The sequence below is a fragment of the Echinococcus granulosus genome (assembly GCF_000524195.1).
Source record: "Echinococcus granulosus chromosome Unknown EG_S00126, whole genome shotgun sequence".
NCBI lineage: Eukaryota > Metazoa > Platyhelminthes > Cestoda > Cyclophyllidea > Taeniidae > Echinococcus > Echinococcus granulosus.
In genome coordinates, this window is record NW_020170506.1 from 100,520 (window position 1) to 117,777 (window position 17,258).

Sequence of the window (17,258 nt, forward strand, 5' to 3'; positions counted from 1 at the left end):
GATAAAGATGTCCAAAGCAAACCAACCGGGCTTGTCTAGGAACGCTAGGAATCGGGAAGCGGAGACCGAGGAGTCTCGCTCCACACATGTCCTTTACGATCGGGTTCGCTTTCTGCTGCCACCAATGCAACGTCTACGAGACTTCCCTGAAGATAAAAGAATACACAATACTCGGGCAGAATATATATTCGACGCAGAGAAGGTATCCGGGCTATTGGCATGGCCCAAAGGCCAGCCCACCCAGCGAGAAGCAGGAAGGATAATTCCAAGTACAAAGTGGCGCCTCTCACCAACACCGAGGGATAAACCACTATCGTATTACAATATGATGTGATGCAACCTTTAACCAGGTCCCGTTTTCATATACCCTCTGATGAAAATTTTGCTAAATTCATAACGAGCAGATGCCTGGGATAGAATGCCTATTAGATGAGTGAAGCTGTACTGACACATTTGGTGGAAGAGACAAACTTTACTTAACTACTACAGTAGCACTAAAATCAGTCCCTCTGGATACAATATTCTGAATACGATTGCTTATTTACAATGAGTTTACATATAAAGTGGGCATTTTCAGTGTTTTAAATTGTCCTCCATGACGGTGGCCTGACAATCTGCCATCAAACGAAATCGTCAAAATGAAAACGCTAATTCACTGGTTACAGGAGACATTTGTACAAGTGTAGTCTCGCTTATCGGATCGCCGAACTAAGGTTATGTGTAATGGTTGCTCTTTGCAGTCTAATTTCAGCAGCAGTCCCTATTTCATTATCAAAAAAAAAAAAATAAGTTCACTTTTCCATCTGTGTCGGGTGATGTGAGCCTGCTCAATCCCGTTCTCGGGCCGGGCACCACCTCGAGGATGGCCCTTTATTCGCTTTAACCAAGACACAGCATGAGGTGTCACATTTTACGGCGGGTCGCATGCAATGTGCGCGCGTACACACACATGAGAGGAACTGGTGAAGAGGGCGATACCCTCCTCGTAATCCACTCCGTCACGTCACGTTACATCATGTCACAATGCCTTCCCTCACACTGAAGTAGAAGCCATCAAGGCAGAAGACCCTGACACCACTACTTTAGCTTTACTCAGGCCTTGGATTTGTCAGCGCGCACTCCCCGGTTCGGTGCGTAGCGACGCAAGCACTTGTCTCGGAAGCCGACTCCTTGCTGAACTATGTAAGACCTTCGACATTTTTGGGACACTTACAATACCCAAAATCGGCAAGGTAACGGACAGGTGAGAAACGCGATTCGCACTCAGCGTGGACTATTGGAGGCTTTCACTAGGGAATGCACAACCGAGTCTGGAATTTAAGCCTTGGACGGCGCCCCCTTGCGCACCGCACGAGCTACAGTCCAACATTCCAGTTTAAATACTCACAAGTTGCAAAATGAAAGTATTAACCCACATTGTCTTAGGGATAAGGCAAACTTTCAACAAAAACACCGACAACGTAACATAATGCACACACTCAAAGATTTACCATCCGCCGTCGAGCACAAAGATGAAGTGTTCACGTACTAAAGAGAGATGACCATTGCAAATGGTATATGCGTAGACCGCCTACGAGGAGGCATCAGACTGCTCTAAAAGACGAGGGACTGTACAACACGGGCGTGATCCACCCCCAAGAGAGGAGCGTACGCTGAACGTGTGTTCCCCGATTTAGTGTACCCTATTCATAATATTACCAATACTGAATGCACCTACCTATTCTGGCTACCCATTCCACGGGAGTGAAGGTCAAAGACGAGGCCATAAGCGCTGAATCCATTACAGTATGATGATTTATTGAAGTAAATAGTTTCAAAAGATTATGCAGCATGAGTTGGACCCGAGCCAATGTTAAAAATGCATAAATGAGGACATTTTGCATGGAATAAGCCAAAAGGATAAACATTTCCATCGGAAGAGGTAAGGTCTTCGTGATATTGTGCTATTGATACAGAATGCACACATGTTGGTAGTTCGCTTGATTGAATTATGAGCTGACAAATCCCATTCCTGCAGCAAAGACTAAATTTCGTATTGTTACTATTTTCGTTCTAAAATAAAAATGGAGTAAGCTAAGTAGTAAATAAATGAATAGTCACATTCATGCATAAAGTAAATGAAGTCATCTGTTTCGCTTCATGCATCAAGAGGCGTCACTATAGTGACAGCGTGTTTTCTGCAAATGTCAAGAATGATATCTTGGCTGTGAAATCCGCGGCAGAGAATGCACTAGGCAACAAAATTCGTTAAAAACAACCAAAAGTTGACAGTGATTCTACTAAAGTGGTGGCAGTAGCAACAAAGGAAAGTTTAAAATATTAATGCCGAACAAGACTTAATGAAATGTTCTTATTAGGTAAATACAAGAAATCAAGGGGATATATTTGCGGTTCAGACTTATTAACCACCAAAACGCGGCTATACCAACGGACACCTAGTGAGGCTGATTGTTTTTTCTACTGTTGGCACCGAAACGTTCTTATTGCTTGGAAAATGGCAAAAAAGCAGTAGACCAGAAGGTCATTTGACGACCTGCGGATCTGACAAAAGAAAAAACCAATTTTGTTCGACATTGGGCAATTAGTTTGCGAAATAGTTAAAGTGTCATCTTGGATTTATTTAACAAACTACCATGAAGCGCGGTAGTGTGCACGAAAGAGTAACCGCAATGCTGGCAAATAAACAGTCGCCTATTTAGAAAAAAGTAGAAGAGAAAAGTCAAAATACGCTTGAAACAGCATACACACCAGAAAATCGAAAATATCGTTTAGGAATCAGTTAATGAACTTGCATGAGCAACCCAGAAATGAGTATGTTTAAAGTATACTGTTGAGAAAAAGACTTATTACAATGCTGGCAAGTGGGATTGCTTTCTATCCAAAAGTATTGTAAAAGTGATGAAAATGAAATGTATTCAAGTACCAGAAAATACGTGTTTAAAAGTTGATTATGATTATTATTTGAAAATAACCCACTCTCATGAATCACAGAAATGTGTCTGTTTAAACTGCCTAGACGGGAGAAGAATTTATTGCAATGCCGGCAGGTAAATGGCTTCCTCTCTAAATGTAAAATGCATTTAGCTTTAGAAAATAAGCATTCTAATGTTAAAATTAATCTTTGAGAACTGCTCAACACACCCTCATGAACCTCAAAAACGTGTACGGTTAAATTGCTTTGATTGGAAAAGGGTCTATTGCAATGCCGGCAGGTAAACGATTTCCTCTCTAAAAGTATCGTAAAAGCAATGTAACAAAAATGCATTTCAGCATTAGAAAATAAACATTTTAAAGGTGATGTAAAAATATTATACAGAGATCGTTTAACCCACTCTCATGGACCACAGAAATGTGTCTGCTTAAGTTGTTCTGAAACGAGAAAGACTTGTTGCACTGCTGGCAATTGAATCGCCTCCTTCCTAAAAGATATAGAGAAGTAATAAAGGTAAAATGCGCTTAAATACAAGGAAATGCGTATTTAAAAGTTGATCAAGACTGCTGTTTAAAAATTACTCAATTCACTCCCATGAAGCACGGAAGTGTGCTCGCTTAAATAGCTTTGCCGAGAAAAGGATTTGCCGCAAATCTGGCAAGTAAACGGCCTCCTCCCTAAAAGTAGTGGAAATAATAAAAACGAAATGCATATCGATATCGAGGTATTAATATTAGATAAGTATTTGAAAATCGCTTAACTCACTTTCATGAACCATAGCAATGTGTTTCTTTGAACAGCTTCGCCGGGAGAAGGATCTTCCGCAAATCGGGCAAGTAAATGGCCTCCTTCCTAAAAGGAATGCGAAGTAAAGTACACATTTAAAACTTGACTAAGATAAGCATTTGAAAATGACTTAACTCACCCTCATGAACCCCAGAAATGTGTTGGTTTAAATTGCTTTGTTGCGAGAAAGTTTTACTGCAGTGTGGGCAAACGAACTGTCTCTTCGCTAGAAATGTTAGAAACAAACTAAATTTCCTCAAAAAAGTCTTCTAAGATTCAAAATAGGCTATTAAATATTAAAGTGGTAATGGTAATAAATTTCATTCAGGAATTATTTAAATTGATGATTTGGACTTGCAAAAAGTGGCGGTTTAAAGAGCTACGACCCGAAAATGTTTTTTTGCTTCCCTTGTACCTAAACAACCTCCATCTAAAAAATTACCAAAACCAAATCTTACTTAATAAGGATACACAAATCGTCGCCATCATATTTCGCAATTACGTGACTCACTCTCGTGAACCTTCAAAATGTGGCGTTTCAAAGTGCTGCTCCGCAGAAATGCCTGTTCGCAAAGTTGGCATTTGAAAAGCTCCCCTTTTAAAAAGTGGCAAAAGCATTTACAACAAATACGAAATTTCGACATACATCTATGAACGGCTAAAACATGTCCAACGGAATCACTCCTGTTAAAAGAGGCCAAAATGCCCCAGACGTGGGAGTACAATAGCTGATGAGGCACGGTAGGGTGAAATGGACTAATCCCCTTCTAGCTTGGAACATCGCCATGATACAGGCTTGACCTCCCCATTTTACTCATTAAGCGACCCCAGGGTTATGTTAATTTATTCAAGCTAAGGCATTCCTTGAGCACGTACTTCAATTGTTTGTGCCTATTGAGAACCTTCTTTCTAAGTAATATTTTGCCGCATTCACTCATTTTGTGTAAAGTGAATCGCAAGCAAACCATTTATAAATTCTAGATCCACATAACCAAAAGCCTGCGGCACCACAGCAAATTCGCACAGGTTGGTGTGCCTTTGCATTATGTAACATAGACATCGTAAACCACAAGACCTTAACACATGATTTGTCACCAAAGAGCAGTATCAGTTTGTCACTATGCTACAGCTACATGCTAAAAAATCATCTATATGAGATAATATGGATCCACCTTCTTGTCACACACGCATGGAATGTGCAAGAGTATGAGACGTTTTGTTTGTTCATTGCAAGGAAGTACGATGAAAACTTACTTTGATGAAAAATCTCCCTATGTCGTGTTAGATACGAACGCTGGGAAAAACACTTTCCACATCTACGACACTGGTACGGGTCCACATCTAGCAAATTGCAAATACATCAATCAAATGGAGGGACAATCGTGCACCTCGCTAGACTTTACTTAGTAGTAAGGCATTTAAGAAGGCAAACAAAGCTAATGGATTTCCTAAGAGAACACATTTCACCCAACCACATTGACGTAAACGTACGTAAGTGTAATGCAGAGAATAAACGGTATCAAATTAAAATAAACAAACGCGAAAAACACAAACGTAAAGTAAAACTGACACGCTACCCTGGGCAGACACCGTATGCCGGGGACGCACGCCATTTCAAAACTCAGGTTGGGGAAGTTAAGTTCAGATAACTGCTCATCTAAACAAAACCGAACGAATAAAATTCAATTATTGATTGTGACTAAGTTAAAAGCCATAAACAATTTTTGAATTATAGGTTTTTGAATTTCTCGTCTACATCTCCATTTTAAGTCTTGTTTTGTGGAGTTGAAGCAGTAAATATAATGCAGTGATATCCGATGGTTCTATCAACCGTCCGTTACTCCATACGAAACGGTAATGCATGCAATATACATATTTTCTAACCTTTAAAAGATCTTTGTGAAAAGACTGCTTACAACTATTAGGGCCGTCAATTCCTCCGCTGTTTGCATCTTCGCAACTTTAAGTATTCAATGTTCGGGGCATCAATGACGTCTTTAGTAAGACACCCATCATTGCTACCTCACGATCACAGTAATATTTACTTAAATCACCAAAAATGTCACCCATTTTGACGCTCATCTGTTTTCCAAATCATTAAGGCGGGGAAACCAGGCAAAGCCACGTCGATTCTAGTATCGTATTAAGCATGGTAGTTGATTCGGCAGATGTATCTACCAGGAGGAAAGAAGGGAAATGAGCCTGTCGGAATTTGCCCCTTTTGGAGTCTACAAGCTGGGAGAAAGTAAAGGGCATCTGCAAACCAGCGTGATCTCAAATGGGAACCGCTAGAAAGCTGACTCGTATCATAATTGCTTTCAGACCGAAACATTGTGTGATCTCACATCACTTCTATTAGATGCTCTTATCACATTTATTTGTAAAAAACAGAAAGTGGCCACTCGCTCGTGTTAGTTGAGTGGTCAGAAATCGGTAGGCTGAGGAGCATTCCTCACGACTGCTAACTAGCAAAGCAAATAGACATTCTCATCAAAAATGGCTTTGCAAGTCTCTTATGCGTACATCAGAAACCCATTAAAAGGGTTTTTTGGTTTAGAATGATGTTTACAAAATATGTAAAGAATCCTAAGAGAGAATATCATTGAGAAAACTTATACGGCTCACCTGCAGCCAAAATTTAAGTCTTACTTGCACACAAAGAAGGATCTCGCCAACAAACACTGAAATAATAACGGTGCGTATGAGCACACCAACAAAGATTGCAACCCCTATGTTGTTTTAATGCACCTTTTAGGGAAGAGGCAACCTGAGAAATTCGGGCCTAATGAGAGGGTCGTCGCTTTCTGTGTCCAGTCTTTATTGCGGTTCTTACCCAACCCAAATATTGTACCCTTCCTCCCGATCTTTTAATGATGTTTCTCCTTCAACTAGCATCTCCCATTCTTCTGCTGAATGCAAACGAAAAAACACATTTACGGAAATGGTATTTCTAATGAAGCTATGTAAGATTGGAAAGCGGATTATCAATAGCATTCATTTCACTCATTTTAAATCGTCACATACTTAAAACAGCACAATTGCTATACCAAACATACTTTTTTGAAAAAAACTGTTGCAAAATGTTGAACTTGGCAATTGAAGTAAATACTCAGGATGCATAACGCAGAACAGTTTTTTGTTGCGCAATCAAAAACGCGAAACTTAATACATTTGTTTTATTATATTACACAAATTACGCATTTTTAGGCAAACTAGAAGCTTTTGCTTTTTATAATTTCGTTTAATTTTTTTCCCTAAAAAGGTTCTTATAGCAATAAATTTTTGTTTCTGTTTACTACATCAACAAATCAAATTCGTCAACAAGTGCGCATTGTGCGGTGTGTTCTCACAATTTCGCTATAAACTTCTGTTGCCAAGCTTTTTTTTATCAAATGAGTCGGCTTTGCCTTGAGGGTCTGTGTGTAAGGACTACAGGGCCTTAGAAGTTGGACAATCGTGTATTGCACCTGACGAATTTGTCAGCTTTGAGCGTGGAGGATAGCCAAATATTATCAGTTCCCAGTGCTCTGGGGTGTATGTATATGACTCGCCTTTGCCGGGAGTCGAATCTGACAACAGATTGGCCAATTGCTTTAAGGGATTCTGCTCTAATCAGCGGTTCTAGTTACTTGAACTTATTTGAGAAGAGAGGCGCTTGGCTTCTGGAGGACTTGGGGAATGAGGAGGAAATAGAAAGTCTGCGTATTACGGGCAATTGCTGTAATATTATGTCAACACTTATTCGTGAGGAGACGTCGTTGTTGGTCTCATTGGTGCATCTAGGCAAACGCCTAGGAGCTTGGGAATATTCGTCCAAAGAATAATGGACCAATTTGTCTGCCTTCGTTCCTCCCAATTTTTACTTTACTTTTTCTCGTGTAGTCAATTTGCTACAATGTTGCATCAACTTGCAACTCTATATACGTGGGTGGTATTTACCACATAACGATCGCTTTGAACCGCATAGAAGGCCTGCAGCAACAATTCAAGCTTGAGTCTACTATTTATAACCTCCATTGCCTCAAAGATGTCTATTTCCTGAACTCTTAGTAAACTTTGAGTAGGAACGTGGTGTGCTGTTGCTCATCATCGGTATTGGTGGCGCGTGAAAATATGGATGGCTAGTCTGATTTCAGTTCGGATGTTGACAAAATGAAACTAGACTTGTATCTGTACTTTATTTTTGCTTGTTATCAATTCCCTCTTTTCTTCCTTCTGCAGGATACCAATGCCGAGAGGCCTTCTTTGCTAACTTAAGGTTCCCTACCACGTCGCAGACGCAAGGATGAGATTGGCGAAGGTCTGGATTTGAGTTTGGTCTTCCATCATACCGCTACTTCGGAGGCTTTTGAGAAGGTGGGTCGTATCGGCTGATCATATAGCTTCTTCACATTGTATGCTAACTGGCTGCACTACCGAAATTCGCACAGGCGATGGGATGACACATGAAGAGTCGGTTACAGATGGGAAGACTACAAAATGCTGAGCAGAACTCTGTTTTTATGGAGTAAATGGTTTAATCTTTTGATGTAATTTTGGCACATTCTGAGGATTGGGTGGATGGAAGTATGGAGGATTGGTGAGTGGAAGTTGACGTGTAGTTAGATGGATTGTTGAAAGGTAGATAGATTCGGATTTAATCGCCTAAATGTCTGTTTGGGGCTTGAGTTTATACAAGACCCATGCACCTACCTCAGGACGTTAGCTTGGGATGTATCATCCTAGAACACCCAGCGGGCACTTTTTACCGTTTTAATTGAAGATTTGTCCCTTATTGGTCCCAAAAACGGGTTGGGTCTCGATCAGCAATTTCATGTGTGGGTCAACCACATAAGACGCCATAGGCAGCCGGAACCGATGTGGGATGCCGTCGGTAGGGATGAGGTGCTGCCCTTACGGTAGACCTCGTCTCCGGTAGTCATGTCGAATAAGCGAATGCGTTCTTATCTAGGTCAATTGCAGTGTCTGAGTGGAGTTCGTGAGGCGTCAGAAGTTCCCACGAAATCATCCCGACCCTTTAAATTCGACTCTCAATGTCAACCTTGAATGCAGTGGGATTGAAAGCTCCATTGGCAACTTGAGATTTTAGGGTGAAGTAATGGATTGTAGGCACACTATGCTCATCTGTGTGTCAGCTCATGGTTTCCAGCCATTGGCAAGATTTGCTGTCTAAAAAGCGATAGAATTTTTCGAGTTATTTAGCATTTATGGCGGTTTCATGCATTTCTTTGTGCGGAATAAGGCAACAGCAATGAATGCGTATGTAAGGGAAAATTCGCATGCACCACTTATTTACCCCATATTTATATAACTTTTACTTTTAAATATACAGAGATAGGTGTTTTATTAACTCTGCCAAGTTTTTCTCTCTTTTTAGCACTTGTAGCACTTATACAACAACGAATCGTTTATTTTGCCTTATTCACATATGCCAGTGGTTTTTCAATCAAGTGTTAAAAGATGTGAAGAATAGATATACATATTTATTGTTGCGTGACGCCTTGATTGTCTAATTTTTGTCTTGGGTACGCGGACACCGAAGGGCGCGACTGTTGTGCTTCCTCCCAGCGGCATAACATCCGGGCCATGCTGGTAGCTCTTCATCCTATCTGTACGTCGATAGCTCACATTCTATCCCAATAATATGGGTTCTTTCGAAATCTGGGTATTTTTGAAGCCTTCCATTCCCAATTTGAAACCAACACACTGTAATATCATGACGACCACATTTGCGTAGTACAATTAAGTGCCTATTGATGAAGAGAATTTAATTGACATCAGAGCAAGTGATATTGATGAGCCCTTAAGAAAGCTCATGGTCTACACTATTTTGCTTATCATTAATCTTTGTCATTATTATAGGGCATTCTTTGCTTGACTTCCTAGAGTCTTGTTTCACATCGTTACCTCACATGCCCACCTTTTGCATTCCCTTTACTCACTCTGTAATGAGCACTCCTTTGCGATTTATAGTGGGTTCCAACCATCAGAGAATTTTGTCCAACCACGCCAGTTCTCCCTAGTCAGCTGCCCAGTTGATGCTCGCACAAATTCCAGTGAGTACAACTGCGCATTCTGAAGGAAAGAAACTTACGATGGATATAGGAGCGGCAGCATATGTAGAATGCACGGCTTATGGAAGCGTATACGTGTCTTTCCCCCCATCCTATTATAAATGTAAATCAAATTGTTATACCACCAGTTTTTGGTGCCTTGTCGATACAAACCTTTGTACATCAAGGTCCACATATTTGCAGCCATATTACTTAGTGCATCTGTCAGATCTCGAGCATTCTCTTGATGCCACTTGATGCATCATTAAGCGCGATATAATCATTGAGCAAGAAATTTATTCAAGCAAGTACATTTTGGAGCATGTGAAATTCCCGATGACCTATGAAGTGAGCAGCAAAAAAAAGGTAAATACTTTTATGCTCAATAAATAATGGGGACGGAAAGGGAAAAGAAGGGAAACAGAATGCTTGGGGGAAAAATAGGGGATGTTGAAAGACACTGAGATTAGACGATTTCTCCTTCACCGCACACCATCGCCATAAGCGCGCGAATCCTCCGCGCTGGCGATGCAACTTCCTCTAGATTGGTTCCCTCTTCTGGAATTCCGTCCTCCTCTTCCCCCTCGTTCATTACTTCCCCATCAATTTTCGATTCAGTGGATGTGAGGGAGTGCGTTGCATCAGGAATGTCCCCCTCCAACGGCTCATAGAAAAGCATATAGGCCTGTTGCGGGGATGAAAGATGAGAAGTGTTATCTTACGCTTCAATCCCTCTCTAGCCTCAAACCACTTTCGTACCTGACAATCCTGAACACTGGAAAAGGGAACCCGATCGACGTATCTATCGGAGCCGAGGATCCATTCGTTCGCACTGGCACTTTCAACACCGCCACCGATCCAGCACCGGTAGGCCACGTAGTGACCCGTGTACAGAGTGTTGCCATGGTGCACAATTACAGAGCGCAACACATATCGGAGGGATCTACTAAGACGATGGTTTAATTAGATATTTTTAAAGATAAAGACCTATACGTACTTTTTCTTATTTTCTTCACCACTACATTTGACATTATGGCGACGAACTAGAGCAGTGAATGTGCATCCAGACGCGAGGTAAGGTGCGAGATCAAGGTTGGCAGGGAAGGTAACGTGTTCGGTGTATTTAGACATCATGCCTCCAGCGGTAAAACTGGTTACATATTCATCTGCACTGGGAGCGATTCGCTTTAGTGGTACCCACACAGCACGCTGAATGTAGATGACAAGAGGTGACTTTGTTGCTGTAGCGGCGGGAGGCAGAGCAATCCACCGACGTGCACAGCAAGTGTTGCGACAAAGGCTCTCAGCGAAGTGACGAATGGAGCTGCGGTCTGACACTGGCGGTGATGGGTCGTTTACCATCGCCTCGGGTATTCGCAGCGCCTCCATATGACACTGAGGGCAATGGATTCCGGAGAGACGCTCCGCTGCACAAAACTCATCGCTCAACATAGTCTCCAAGGTGCAGCGGTACTCCGCCTTATCTTTGGACGACATTTTCTTAGTGTGTACTCGTCGGGACTTTTCTACCATTAAAGAACCAAACTAAAAGCATTCAGTTGAAGTGAAGAAAAGAGACATTTCGGATTTAACTCACCGGGAAAGAGAATGACGCAAGACTCGGGGACAAGACGCACTTCACCACAGTAGGAGCATTTGGTACAAAAAATTTGGGATGCGATGAAGTGGTGAAAGGAGCTTGGTACGAAATTGGTCAAACCAAAGGAGGGCAGACCGGGAGAGAGATAGGTACTCAAGCCAAAGTGCTGCACTCCATTCGTAGAATTGGTAGTAGCGGCAGTAGCTAATGTATTACCATTGGCAGAGTTTGGCGGGAAGGGAAGAAGACGGGAGACCGTGAGCAGATCCTCGATACCTCGCAGAGTCGTCTCTCCAGCGCCACTACCTTCTGCCCGGTCCATAAAGAAGGCATACAACTCGTGCACGTCCTACAGCAGAAAGGGATTCGAATTGAAAACTTTGATTTGAAAGGTTCAACGATGCCCACCTCCATTCTTTCGTCACTAGCACCGCTTTTACCATTCTTCGTATTTCGTTCAGTTGAAACTAACAACCAATTTTATGTTTATCAAGCCAATAGGTCAGAGTTGATGTGCTGAAGGCCACCACAAAGATTTCGGAGGAAATTTTGTTACACACACATGTCACATATATGTGACGCCAGGTAAACATCAACTTGCAGCAATGATAGGCCAGTCAAAAGAGAGGTACATTTCGTGGGTGCTAAATGAAAAATAAACTGCCTCAGAAGTCACTTGTTTGACCTCAAAAATATTTTGTAAAAACATTCTTATACATTACACCTTGTGACGAGTCACAGCGATTCCTCAACAGTGCAAAACAAGAGTCCAGTCTACAAGGATGTGAAAGAGTGTGAAGATTCCAACTATTGTTCACACTCTCAGCTTCAACAAAGAAGCGAGGGATGTCTATTGTGAAGAGAGAATTAGAGGCTAACTTTTAATTAAGGATCTGCTCTCAAGGTTTTTGCAATACTGGCCAACACAACCGTGTCAGTACTAACAGAGACGAAATTATCCTGTGTGTGTGGCATTTAAGACGGAACTAAGACTTGAGGCTTCGCTCACGCCACGCACACGCACACACGGGGGGAGTTGACTAGTAACCTTGCTAAAACACAATGCGGCCAAGGGGACCCAATTTCACAAAAAGGAGCGATTTATTTATCAAAGCAAAAGAAATTAACGACAAACAGATTGTGGACAATTTTACCGTGGGTATTCATTGCCTCCTTAATTAGCACGCATATAAGGTCTAGAGGGAACGCTAATCTACCACACGCCGCACGTCATTATTTAAAGAGAGCTCCCCAAATGGTAAGTGACTAGCTTCTGTAAATCAAGATGGGATCGAAAAGTTACAACGACTGATACCTCCAGCGCCTCTGGCACCACTCTATCGTGAATGTTCACGTCGCCATGATGACGAAGCGTGTTTAAACACATGAGGATAGTGATGTGGTTTTAAGCAATCTGGTAACAAAAGACTAAGTGCCCCACAGCATGCATAAACACACCTTTTCAACGTACTACGTAAAGTGATGCAATAGAGGAGGTAGATTGCTAAATCCACGTGCAACGAAGGGCCAAATATGTACCCTGGAGTCCACTCGTCGGGATCCTGATAAACTTCAATTTATTTCAAATAAAACATTCTGACATTAAGAAAACATAAAGGACCCTAATTGTGAGTTAATAACAAAAGCAGACTAAACTTACTTGCTGATCATTAACAGCCCACCCTCCAGTTAGAGATAGCTCGTCAATCAATGTTCTGTGAGCAGTAAGGATAACCTCGATGAGATTGTGGCGTTTAAGATAATTGAAAGAACAACCAAGACCTGAAAATGTGCGAGCATAGTTAAAAAGCAAAAATCATAGTTTTCGTGAATACAATAGATTCATAAAGAAGCAATCACCTTCTAGAACGACGACAAGGGAACATAAGAGTCGACCGCGTTTAATGGCCGCGCTGTGACGTAGAGATTTGACGAGAATGCGGCTAGATGACATTGCCTGAAGTAGGGCGTTGATGTAGCATAAATTTGAGTTGTTTGGAAGGCCGATAGGCAAGTCGCCCTTGTGAGCTGTCAACGGGGGAGAAACAAGTGCAAGTAAGAAGAGCCCATAAGCTGACATAGTGATGAAAAGGACTCACCAACCCATAGTGAATAAATACCGTTTCGTAGAAGCGGATAGGCAATTCTGCTAAAAGCGATGGAAGTGCTGCCAAACAATAAAGCTAATAGAATGCTTTTCCTGTTGTCTTTCAACCAGGGTTGTTGTAAAAGCCCTTAAGGATAATAAACCCACAAAAGACGTACAGTTCAAGTTCTCTGAGTAGTGCGAAGAATTGTGTTGGACTATATCCATGATTAGGTTTAACGTGTTACAATATTTACAGGATTCCCGCTAGTTAGGTCGGAAGTCACGTTGTATAATGATCACAAAGGTTAAATTAGCATTCTTATCCAATCATTTGCGTGTTACAGATTAGTTCACAATGTTGTGAAACAGGCTGCCCTATAAGATTATTCGTGCCTAACTAAACACCCTTATTATTGTTGCCTTTGAACACTTTTGGAAAAGATTTTTGATTTACTATTATTTGCCACCGTAATTTGTTTGCAATTTTCCCCTAAAGCATTTCAATTTTCAAAACCTTTTAGGATTCCTTCCCTATATGGGCGGAAACAATTTACTTTTGTCTACGCTTCAATAATACTCTTCGAGCAATTTAAACTGCAAACCCATAATAGCTATTAAGTTTCAGTGAATCATAAAATTTTCTTAATCGCTTACATCAGGGAGTTTCAGACGCTTTATCTCATTCACGCAAAGTTCGATATAGGATTTTTGGAGATTTTGCCTTTACACTCGCTTTGTATGCATGTGTTAACATGATTTGCTCTTTTCCGTCAACTTTATCTTATCTGAAATTCAAAGTTGCTTACTGTGAGGTCTTGAGGCTTCCCTGAATTCGTAAGTCCAAAGTTGTATGGAGAACATATCCTACTAATGTATAGTGAGTTAGTAAACCATCACCGTGGTCCGAAAGCCATGCCACAGAGGAAAGACACGACTTGCGGAGAATAGAGTGGTCTTGTAGTTTGACACACAAATAAACAAAATATCAAGTCACTGCAGAGGCCCCTCTCTTCTTACGGGCGTCGTCCACAATGCTTCTCTTGGCCTTCACGAAGTAGTCGGTGCTTTAAACCTCTCTCCTCAAGCCAGTCATGCTTGTCTTTCGATACCCATGCCCGTAAAAGGCATTTAATCCCAATGTTCCTGGCCTTTCTTCACAATTCTGTTGTGTTCGAAGTTTCGTTCTGTTTGTGAGCTGCATTAGGGAAGGATAAATGAGCCACAATCCTAGTTGCGCACCTCACTCTACCCGAAGCAGGCAGTGTGCTTCTCCCTTCCTATAAGGATTAACGCCTAGAAGCTCAAGAAGATGGTATTGCGCAATTTGACGCAAAAAAATGTGCGTGGATTGAGACACACACGGCACCTGATGTGATGCATGCACAAACAGGAGTGTCTTTTGGACTTGACCTCGATTACAGCATCCACGAATCACCGCTTAGAGCAGCTTGCTCTAAAAAGGACCCAAAAGCTGTGTAATTAACAAGCATAGATCGCAGTCGGCATTGTGAATGTAAAAATGGCGAGATTTTTGATGAAGAAGTGCTTTACCACTGGGTAATAACTGAATATTGATTTTCTCCATCGATTGCGACATTCTGTGGTCGTGAGGTTGGGGTGATCGATTCACCTGTGCACCCTCGACATTCCTGTCCAGCCAATGGGGTCTGCAGCACGTGGGCCAATGAGACAGCATGAACGAAATTCACAATTAAAGTTTTCGAAAGGTGATTTCTCCCGGTAAATTTTATGATGGCTCTTTCACTGCCACAGGTGGTCTCAAATCCTTTTCCACAGACCTCTCGTCGTCCATCTCTCCCCACAAAAGCCTCCTCCCTGCCCACTCCAGTGGTAACCAGCAGTCAATTAGCCAATGAAGTAATCAAAAAACTTCTCCAGTTTCAGTTGGTTAGTCGTATGGAGAGTCTGACGAGGGAAGATGACGATTATTCCGTACACCTCTCTCCACCTATCCACTCAGGTAACACGTCTCTCGAGTCGAGCATTCATTCTGGTTCTGGAAGAAGCCTCTATAAGACGGAGATTTGCAAACGTTATCTAATGAATCCAAACTCCGCCTGTGAGTACGGAGCGCGTTGCCGATTCGCACATGGCTTAAAAGAACTCCATCTCACTGCTCGTCATCCGAGGTACAAAACTGAGCACTGTAGAGCGTACCAGCTCACTGGAAGTTGCCGATATGGCAAGAGGTGCGATTTCATTCACAATGAGACCCCCTACGAGTTGGATCTCATGAGAACGGAGAACGCACTTTACCAAGAATACTGTCTTCGTCATCCAAAGGCGAAACACGTGACTCTCCTGGAGGTTCTACGGGAATTCGCTCCCAGTCGACCCGAATTTACCGGATTGCTTAGTCACGTGGAAATGCATTAATATTTGTTGGCTAATTTTTCATGCCTTTGGCTGATGCAACGTAATAACTTATGGTTCAGTATAGATACAATAAATATGTATTATGTTGTGACTAGTGGTGTCCTTTTTTAATCAAGCAAGGATTTAAAGGTGGTAGTTGCGTCCAAGGCCCTGAAGATCCTGCTTGTTGGATTAGCCTACAATTTGCACGAAAATGGCTGCGAAAGAAGGCCGCTCAACAACAACAGTGTCTGAAGTAGTAAATGTTTAGTTCTTTTTTTCTGTAGACTTGACCTGCATCAAGGTTGAGGTAGTGATGCAGAAGATTCAATCATTTATGCAGGCTACTCACAACCCCGCAGCTTATTTCATGACTTGGTGCCCCATTTTTCAAAAGCCTGAGATTAAATTTGAAGGTAATTTTAGCCTTTTTTACATTTTTTCCTCCTTAATTTGAGATTGCATGAGTGGATGTGCAATCAGGTGATCCAAACTCAACTACGACATTTCCCCTGGGGAGTCTGAGAAGTGCTCACAGGTGGACGCGAATTCCAATCGATTTTTCGCTCTAGGTAATGAGTAGTCGATTGAAGGTCAAGTTGGGCCACATCTACCTTTTCTTTCTCTAGGTCAGGATATTTTGACCCCCAAAATTCCTCCTAGTTTCTTTTCAACAGTTGGAAGTCTGCATGACTCCCCGTCAAGAGGTGAAGGGGAGGGGTGTTAAGTCTGCGTAGTCTCTGCCCGCCTCAGTCCCCTCATCATTCAGTCTGCTAATTTTGCATTTTCGCAAGTGATCCTCCCCCTTGGGTGTATCCGACTTACACTTTAACGGCAATTATCTTGTCTAGGTAGTAGTTCACGACTTTGTCATTTACAAAGTGTCGTCGTTTAAGCACTTCGAGCTGCCCATCGTACTCCCCTTAACGCTTCTGAGATGGGAAAGTTTAAGGCTAGTACATGACTAAAAAAGAAATCTCATAAGCTCCCTCTTGACTCGAGAATGTGTCAACTAATAAGGTGATATCAGCTAATCAAAAGTCTCATCAGTTGGACTTTTGTCCTTTTCAGAAGTCCTATGCTAAGCCAAGGCTCCGTCAACAGGTTTAATGGATTAGCCACACTTTGTTAAGATTGTAAGGCCTCTACGTATGAAGGCCACGCAGTACCTCTCCATCACAATGCTTCGGCAGAGACCATCCGCCATAGCCTCCCACTGCTCTGTCTTTCTGTTTAATCTCGACTTAACTTCTTGTCACTTGGGTGATGACAGGCCTTCAAATTACGACCTCACTAATTACTTTGAGTAGTTATTTCATTTTTTCCAATGTGCGTTACCAGTACCTTTAACCATCCGAAACGCGATAGAAAAGAAAGCCCTTGAGGACCCACTTCATTGCGGGACAAAACTTAGTAAGTGAA

The 17,258-nt window shown here is 42.0% G+C and overlaps 3 protein-coding genes across 3 annotated transcripts; 1 reads left to right on the forward strand and 2 right to left on the reverse strand. All coding sequences in view use genetic code 11, as the record gives it.

The window, feature by feature from the left end:
• Positions 1–2,041: 2,041 nt before the first annotated feature.
• EGR_08972 (Zinc finger protein) lies at positions 2,042–5,331 on the reverse strand (the record flags this gene model as incomplete). The annotated part of the gene is made up of 10 exons (XM_024498221.1): positions 2,042–2,052; positions 2,977–3,063; positions 3,142–3,228; positions 3,333–3,419; positions 3,514–3,609; positions 3,698–3,784; positions 3,858–3,944; positions 4,230–4,313; positions 4,973–5,059; positions 5,289–5,331. The coding sequence occupies 10 exons, from the start codon at positions 5,329–5,331 to the stop codon at positions 2,042–2,044; spliced, it is 756 nt and encodes a 251-aa protein (XP_024347363.1).
• Positions 5,332–10,237: 4,906 nt separating this feature from the next.
• On the reverse strand, positions 10,238–13,451 carry EGR_08973 (ubiquitin hydrolase; the record flags this gene model as incomplete). Its single annotated transcript, XM_024498222.1, has 5 exons — positions 10,238–10,435; positions 10,531–10,717; positions 10,769–11,316; positions 13,032–13,153; positions 13,232–13,451. The coding sequence occupies 5 exons, from the start codon at positions 13,449–13,451 to the stop codon at positions 10,238–10,240; spliced, it is 1,275 nt and encodes a 424-aa protein (XP_024347364.1).
• A 1,761-nt stretch (positions 13,452–15,212) lies between these two features.
• On the forward strand, positions 15,213–16,573 carry EGR_08974 (Zinc finger protein zfs1; the record flags this gene model as incomplete). Its single annotated transcript, XM_024498223.1, has 2 exons — positions 15,213–15,842; positions 16,514–16,573. The coding sequence occupies 2 exons, from the start codon at positions 15,213–15,215 to the stop codon at positions 16,571–16,573; spliced, it is 690 nt and encodes a 229-aa protein (XP_024347365.1).
• Between the last annotated feature and the right edge of the window lie 685 nt (positions 16,574–17,258).